This window comes from Nannobrachium achirus (assembly GCF_963921795.1).
Source record: "Nannobrachium achirus genome assembly, chromosome: 5".
Classification (NCBI taxonomy): Eukaryota; Metazoa; Chordata; class Actinopteri; order Myctophiformes; family Myctophidae; genus Nannobrachium; species Nannobrachium achirus.
In genome coordinates this window covers 32,549,979-32,558,692 of record NC_137814.1, presented here as the reverse complement: position 1 = coordinate 32,558,692, position 8,714 = coordinate 32,549,979, and the positions used below count along the sequence as shown (strand labels likewise).

General features: G+C 42.7%; 1 protein-coding gene across 1 annotated transcript in view; it reads right to left on the bottom strand.

Moving 5' to 3' along the window:
• Positions 1-609: 609 nt before the first annotated feature.
• Positions 610-8,714, bottom strand: part of LOC308285007 (potassium voltage-gated channel subfamily B member 2-like) — a gene marked incomplete at both ends in the record, with an annotated part of 32,277 nt that continues 24,172 nt past the window's right edge. The window contains 2 exons of the mRNA XM_080725727.1: positions 610-684; positions 3,003-4,829. Of these exons, the coding sequence (XP_080581853.1) occupies positions 610-684; positions 3,003-4,829 (1,902 nt within the window). The remainder of the gene's footprint in view (positions 685-3,002; positions 4,830-8,714) is intronic.

Sequence of the window (8,714 nt, the reverse complement as noted above, 5' to 3'; positions counted from 1 at the left end):
AATAGGCCTCTCCGCATTGTGATTTTAGCCCATTTGTGAAACACATGAATATTTATTTATATTCTTCTTTAAAACGAACCTGTTGTTTTTAGCAGTGTTGGCCCACTAGTGACTAATTCTAATTCTAATTCTAGTGACTTATAGTAATTTAGCCAGCCACACATCCACTCAAGTAGACAGGAGTAGTGAGTGCACATCAAATTGCAAAAGTGATCAAAACTAAACTAAACACCATTCTTTTTGGCCAGCGGCACCAGCAAGTAAAGAAAAAATCCTTAATTAGGCTTAAAGGGCTCCCCAGCTGGGGCCCTGAAATTGCATGGTTTGATTGCTTCATATTGCCTCTGACTTGGCCGGGTACTCCAACGAACACATTTGACTGTGTTCACAGTAAGCTGTCATGGGAGTTGATCTGCACTAGTGGGTCGAGAGAGCCGAACTGGTAGGGATAGCATGACCAACAAATCGGGGTTGTGACAGGAGATACAAGGAGGGAATTGGCAACTGCTAAATTGGGAGAAAATTTAATAAGGTCTGAAACAGTTGATAAAAAAAGGTTTGAGTGGTTTCTTGTTGATGCAGGGCCAGTGTGCTACGTTACAATAGAGCCTAGAACTCCAACCAATTCTCCTGGTTGGCAGGCTCTGTGGTGTGAAAAGGGTAGTTGACTGACATCAGACTGGACTAATTGAGAGGAAAGACATCACAAAGCTTTCAAGTTATACAAAAACCTGAGAACTCTGCACTTAAAATATCAACACCTTGTGTCTCTAGTAAAACAGATCTTTTTCTGTTTTAGGACAAGAGAAAAATAAACTAATATAAAAACAGAAAAGAAGACATTAAAGATCTCTTCAAGATCTAGTCAAATTGTAATTCCCCCTGCCTTCTCATAAATTATCTATTTATGAAAAGGCACACATTTCATAAATATTTTAGGATGCCTGCATTATCAGCACCCTGCTCCAAATACCTATTAGAAAAAGACAATTAATCCATTGTCACAGACTGAAACATGTACAAATATGCAGTGAGTTGAATCGCTGTAATACTTTGATCAATTATAATACTTATGATTGATTTTATCAACAAGTGGTACTCCCACTGCATATTCATTCTGTACTCACCCCTATGGCCTTTCAATGCATCCACATTCACTGTGGACGTGTGCGTGTGTCGACATCTGAGAGTGGGTGTGTGCTTATGTGCAAGCATTCATCTATGCACGCATGAGCAGCCATGTGTATGTGTGTGACTAATACAGTTTTAAACCTGCTCCACACATATACAGTATGTGTGTCCATATATGTCAGCCATGCAATATAATGAATGCACAATTAATTGATTAAGTCTATAAAAAGTTGACTGGGATGCCTGGCTCAGCCAGTCATCCCCAGGGTTCCAGGGTTCCAATCTCATCCCTGTCTTATCTCACTTGTTCTTCGTCTATCTGCCCTTGGATTCCTGTCTGAAAATGCCCACAAAATATATATAGATATGACCATCATGCCTACAGAGGCATCAAATCTTCTTAGTAAAGTGCCTGAAGAATGCCCATAGTGGGCAGTCTCACACTATTGTGCCTTTTGGTTCCCTGTCATGGTGATCAGAATGCAATTTGTTCTTCATTCAAGACATATAAGACATCCAAACACACAGTCAGACCTTTTTGATGTCACACATGCACATGCTATAGGTAGCAGTGCCACGAACAAACTCTTTACACATATGTACAGTATATTATCTATGTAAAAGGCAGCATAAAAATGTCAGTACATACTGCAGAGCCCCTGTGTCATGACCCAGACTTGATTGAAAAGTGAAAGAACAGAGCGAAGCTACCGGTATGTCAAAAGACAAAGCAGACTTATACTTTGGTAATATGGTATTGAATATGTTGCTGTTTCCTAAGCTATCAGTCAAAATGTCTAGTAGTATATTTTTGCTAAATGTGAGTACAAGAGGTATCCTGTTTTACATCCCTATTCTCCTGTAATATTAGTAGGAATTTGGTTCCTACTAATAGCTAACAGCAAGTACAGGAAAAGTAAAACAGTGTCCAAGATTACTTACATGAATAGTAGGAATACAAAACATACATTTTTGAAGAGCTACCATAAATATCACTGTACAGACTATGGAAATAATTCTACTTCTTGATTTACAGGCTGAGGCTACTACATCAGTGCTGTCAAGGGGTAAGAGATGATTTGCCATATACTACAGTACTGTATGTCAATGCTTTTCCTGTATTGCCTGCTTGAGTTACCAGTATCATATTCCAGAACATTACAGTCTGGATTCCATTTATTCACATCTTCCATATGACAATGAAACAAAGTAGCATCTAGGCTGATCAAATGACAAAACGATCCCTCTGTAAATGAAGACAAAATGGTATAATATTAACAGGAAGGAACATTAATGAAACGGAACAACATATTACAATGTTCAAGTCTTACAGGGTGTAATGCTCCATAAACTATTTAGAACTTTATACAAAAAAGAAAAATCAAATCCAAATCGACAGTGACACCCCTCAGCCCTTTCACCCCCATCCCTCCAGACCCGGTTGTGTATTGCAATCCAGAAGGAAAAGAATGTACAACAAGAACTTGAGACTGATAACAGGCTACGCATAAAAAGATATGTACACAAAATCATTTCATATAAGTCATAAATATTCTCATTCACACGCCTTTGTTCGTGTCTGCACCTTTTGTGAAACAAATCCACTGTGTCAATTGTCCACACTCTGCAACAACCTCCCCGATTAGTCCACACAATATCAATGCAACAGAGGCAGACTTTTCTTTTCGGCTTTTCAGAGCTTTCAAGTTTTCAAACACTTGCCACCATTTGTTGAGCATTACACAAAATATCTCTCTAAAATGTCAGGGTCACATGCTTGTTTCGCAAGGTGGCGTTAGGCTTCCTTCCAGACTAATGTGATTCTCAACTTTCTCTCCGCTCTCTACTGATCCTCCCCCCTCCAACCCTACTGACTCCTGGGTGCAGTTGAGAGGGCTTGGTTTAGGCGACAGTGGGCTGGCACTGGTGCCTGAGACAACGGCAGATCTCCCCATGTGATTCCTCCCTCCCCTTTGACTTAAGCCTGTGATCTGCCCTTCACCTTCTAAGCTCCTGGCCACTGCGCCCTCCCCTCCCCCCGGGGAGCGCAGGGCTAAGGATGGAGACTGCAAGAGCTCCAATGGAGACTTAGTTCCCTGTAAGGAAGCACCTGGGGATAGTGCCTGGGGAAGCCTTGGGGAGCTAGCCGAGGCCGGTGTGGCAACTGGTGTTATAATCGCTGCAAGTGCCTCATCTTGGGAAGTGAATAAGTTGACATTGAGAGGCCTCGCCCGCTGAGGTGTGATGTTACCGGCTCGCAAAGAGCTGCGGATACTCTCGTAGGACATCCCATAGCTTTCTACACTCTGTGGCCCTACTCCCATATCTCCACTGCAGTCAGGGTTTGTGGACACAAACTCGTAGAGACCTTCTTTGATGATGGCCCCTGGCTGGATGCTCTCAGGAGGTCTGCTCACCTCAATGGCGCTGATCTGGCTGAGATCCAAGGGTGGGGGTACACGTTGGTGTCTAGCAATGCCTTGACCTACTCCCACATTTTGAGTAGGTCCTCCCTCCCCAGCCATGCTAGAGAAGCTTTCACTGGAGTTGCCCTCAGCAATGGTTTGTTCTATAGCCACAGAATGCCTTGCACGTGAGGACGCCACCACCTTCATCTCCATTTGTTCTTCTGCTTTCTTCTCCTGACTGGTCGTCATCTTGTTGTAAGTGTCCTCTAGGCGCTGGGCATTGAGATGCTGTGGGCTTGCTTTGACAGGGGAGGGCTTAAATTTATCAAGCGAGCCCAGCAAGGCGACTTCCTGGTAGCGTGTGTTCTGTGAGCGGGATGGGCTGCCCCCTTCTGCATTTGAGTAGTGCTTGTGGTAGCTAAACATGCTGCTGTCCACAGGCTTGCCGTCATCTGCTTTTTCCACCAATATGTCTGTCAGCTCCATGCTACGAGCAAAGGCATCCTTCATGTTCATGGAGACGATACTGCCATTCCTCTTGGCTCTCTCAAGAGCTTCTCTCCTCTTTATGGCCTTCTCTTGCCTCTTCTGCTCACGATAGAACTCTGAGAAGTTGTTGACAATGATGGGGATAGGTAGGGCAATGACCAGCACACCAGCAATGCAGCAGAGCCCACCAACGATCTTCCCCAGCAGAGTCTGTGGGTAGATGTCTCCATATCCAACAGTTGTCATGGTGATGGTAGCCCACCAGAAGGAGGCCGGGATGCTGGTGAACTTTGTGGCATCCTCGTCCTTCTCTGCGAAAAACACCAAGCTAGAAAATATCATAATGCCCATGGCCAAGAACAGGATCAGCAGCCCCAACTCATTATAGCTCCTTTTCAGGGTGAAGCCCAGAGACTGGAGGCCAGTGGAGTGCCTGGCCAGCTTGAGGATCCTCAGAATCCTCATAATGCGGAAGATCTGGACCACACGGCGCACATTCTGGAACTGCAGCACACTCTTGTTGGATTCGGTCAGGAAGAGAGTTATATAGTAAGGCAGGATAGCCAACAGGTCAATGACATTCAGGGGAGCCTTGATGAAGTTCCACTTGTTGGGCGCGGAGAGCAGGCGCAGTATGTACTCCATGGTGAACCAGGCAATGCAGATAGCCTCTACATGGGCCAGGCTAGGGTTGTCACTGAACTGGCCAAATTCATCCACCACCTGCAGCTCTGGTAAGGTGTTGAGGGACAAGGAGATGGTAGATAATATGATGAACAGGATCGAGATCATGGCCAGGATCTGAAAGACACACAGAACACAAATGTCACGTTAACTTCTAATCATCATGTTGTTTAATTCTTAAAAGTTGTCGTGGAATGGTGATAAATCCTGCAACAAATTAAGGAGAGGAAATAGATGTTATTATTACTATGATGTGTTGACTTAGAGTGTGGTTTCAACTGATTGCCAAAGCTTTCGTTCCAATCACACATAAAGTCACTGTAGTGTACAACTGACACATATCAGACAAAGAACCGGCAGAGCTGGTGCTTTGTCTGTTATCTCAAACAGACAGGCCAGGGGCCGGTCTGTTACAGATAACACTAAACTGTACACTAAAACATGCAACTCAGATTCTGGCTGGAGATCTGTGTGTTGCATGTCTTTCCCTCTCTCTGTCCTCAACTTCCGGTCTCCCTACTGTCCTGTCTAAATAAAGCAAGCATTGAAGCACAGCCTAAAAATAATGTTTAACCTTCTGCCTACCTCTAACCTCCATCTTGCTAAATTTCACATCCCCCCCCCCCCAACCACCATTCCCTCCTAAATATATCACCTCTCATAATTACCCCAACTCTAAATTCCAACTACTGTAGGGTGGTGGTCAGCACAAACTCAGTCTCTCTCACATAAAAAAGGCACACATGCAGGCACCTGCTCACATGTGACTCAGTCACAGTGTTTGTCCATTTGCTGTATTGAGACTTGATTAATTAATTAAATTAGATGTAATACCATTTGTTCGGGTTAGGGTTAGGGTCACTACTAATAAATGTGACTATTGTCATAAAATACGTGCGCGCGCATGCACGCACGCACGCACGCACGCACGCACGCACGCACGCACGCACGCACACACACACACACACACACACACACACACACACACACACACACACACACACACACACACACACACTAAGTCCTTCAGTGGCACTTTGGTGCATCTGACCTGACCATGGACCTGTTTGTTAGAGATAACGCTTGAAACTGTCACAAACTTGTCTTTGTATAGCACAAATTACAGCACTTACAGAAGTGCTTTACAGCGTGAGGTAGTAATATACCAACATAACAGATTTTCCCTTTTCCACACTTTTCTTTTTTCACCCTTTTTTTCAGTAACAACCTGACAAGATGGCACCAAGATACATGGTCAGACAAAAGTATTCAAAAGGGTGTTCAATGTACAACATGGCTATTGAAGAGATAACCTGGAAATAAATATTGCTAGAGAGCATATTATATCAGAGATGGAGCATTTATTTTGAAGTCTGTTCACATAATCCATATGCACACTTCAGTGCCTCATGTTTTTGATTGTATACTAATGTAAACGTGCCGGATGCACATCTCTTTACATCACTTTACGTTCACTTAAAGTGATCCCTGACTAATACGACAAATATGCCTTAAAACATTATAATTGTCCTCTATAACTATAATGTAAAATTAAAAACACCTCAATTATTTTATTTCTTCTAGAAATAGCTAATCTTTCACTCAATAGGGGAAATGCCCGTCGCAAGTTGATGATGTCATAAATGTCAAGTGTGATCTATCCCTATGGAATTTATGGCATGCATGTGAAAATAAAAACAAACTTAATACTTCCTATGGTTAATATGAGCATCAAATCAATATTTCAAATGTGTTTGTGTTTTGTTTTTTTGCACATGCATGCCATAAAAATTACACATGACATTTATGACATCATCAACTTGCGACAGGCATTTCCCCTACTGAGTGAAAGATTAGCTATTTCTAGAAGAAATAAAATATTTAAGGTGTTTTTAATTTTACATTGTAGTTATAGAGGACAATTATAATGTATTAAGACATATTTGTCATATTAGTCAGGGATCACTTTAAAAAAAATTGGACAGTGTCCAACCAAAGTTAATTCTGTTCAACTTTTGCAGGACGGCACTGTGCATCAATGTCAGCTTTAGAACAAGTGGCCAATCACAAAACAGAAGGGGTGGGACCTGTGGCCTTTTATCCTTGGAGCAGCTGTACCGTGGTTATATAACTTACAGTATGAGCTGTACCAGCATTAGAGCGCTCACAATCCAATGCCATTGCAAAGGCAAGAATCCCAAGAATATCCATGTCTCAACTCAAGTTAGAAAATCATTTAAAAAAGCAGGTCTTGCTGAAAAATAAAGGCCTTCTTACAATGTGTGATGTTGGCAGAGTAGGTTGTCATAGCAACCGCCAGCCCCGAATCTCCTTGTTTTTAAATGACGGCTGTGTTGTTTACGACCCCTGGCACTGCGTCTCACTTTTTTCACACATGCAAATGCACCTCATATGCATGGCCCCTAAGATCTGAGACAAGATAGAATGTAACTGGCCTCTCCCGCCTTACAGTGCATAAATACATTCCAAATCTGTCCTTCGTAGACACTAAGCACATACTGTATTTGCTTCTTACGGCCCGGGCAACCACTCAAAAAAAGAAAAAACTGATTTGACACGGTTCATTACACTGAGGATTTTACTGTGTACTTTAACTATACCTATATTGTGATAATTGAAAAAGATGTACTGTAAATGTACACTTTCCTCAACACCTTCTATGTACCAGTATAGCCACTGTGGCATGAGTCCTATAGAAACATTCTGCCCTATCAGCGTTCCTGAAACCAACAAAGGGTTTTCATTTTTGATATTAAGTTTTCCATGCTGGTGTCGAGTTCCAGTGAGGAGGGGAAGAAGGTATCCGATTATTTCCTTGATTCTTCCTGTTGGGGGAAGGAAAGAATGAGTAACCACTTTTAACCTCTCTCTATCCTTCCTATAGATAGCAACACAATCCTATTAGCATTATCCTGAACTGTCCAGCCAAGGGCCTCTTGAAAACCCGTGCACAGCTACACTGTCCTTTCCATGAGCATGCAGGTAGACGGTCAGAGCCTTTGTTCATAGACACATGGATAATGTGAAGTTTGAACCTTGGTCTCAGGTAGAGAACTGGGGTTTTAACCTACAGGGAGAGATCAAGCGCTGCAATTAGTGCTAGACAGAAAACATTGATTCAGCAGCCAAACCTAGTCTCGTGGGGAAAGATTTAAGAGATGTTTCCTCTGTAACACTGCCAATCGGCTGTAGTATCTAATGAAAGTTTAAATGCATTGGAATATGTGTTATCAATCAATCAAACAATCAGTCAATTCCATTTATTTTCTTCTATTGTATTTGAGGCACTGCGGTTTAGAACGTGGCCACACCCGGGAGCAAATGCATCCAGTGATTCTATGTCATCAATCTCTACCTCCTGTCCACCTCCTCCACCCCGCTTTGGTTTATTTCCAAATCTGTGTAGTAGGCTGTAGGCAGGGACAGGCTGAAAGAGTGTTTCACCGCTATTTAACCACAGCTTAGCAGCCTGTAAGACGAGCAGTCTACATGCTACCCATGGGATAATTTCATTTGCACACGAGGCACCATGCTGTCGGCAGCAGTGGGCTGTCGTTATACCCTCAGTAGCTGAACTACTAGAAGCAGGCAATCAACTGTGTTAAAAGGCTTGATAGAATCCTCACTTCCTGACCTTTAATCACAACTCATCCTGTCATCAGTAAGCATCTTGCTGTAGACTGTGAAGCTGTGCTCTAGGAAGAGATTGTTCTAATATAATCAAGAAAATTCTACCGTTCTTGGAAACCAAGCAAGATAAAACATATGACACTAGAAAATATGCGTAGCAGAACACAGTCAGATCTCCGCCAAGGTGGCAGTACTGTATATCTACAGTAAGTTGTAGCAGTGCTTCTGGCACCATGTACCCATCATTCATTAGCCTACAAATGGTGCACAATACTCAGTGGCCTCTAGAAGTTGACAATGAAATGGTGTGATCGGTTAATCAGTTAAAACATTTTCCAAGAAAATATGCAT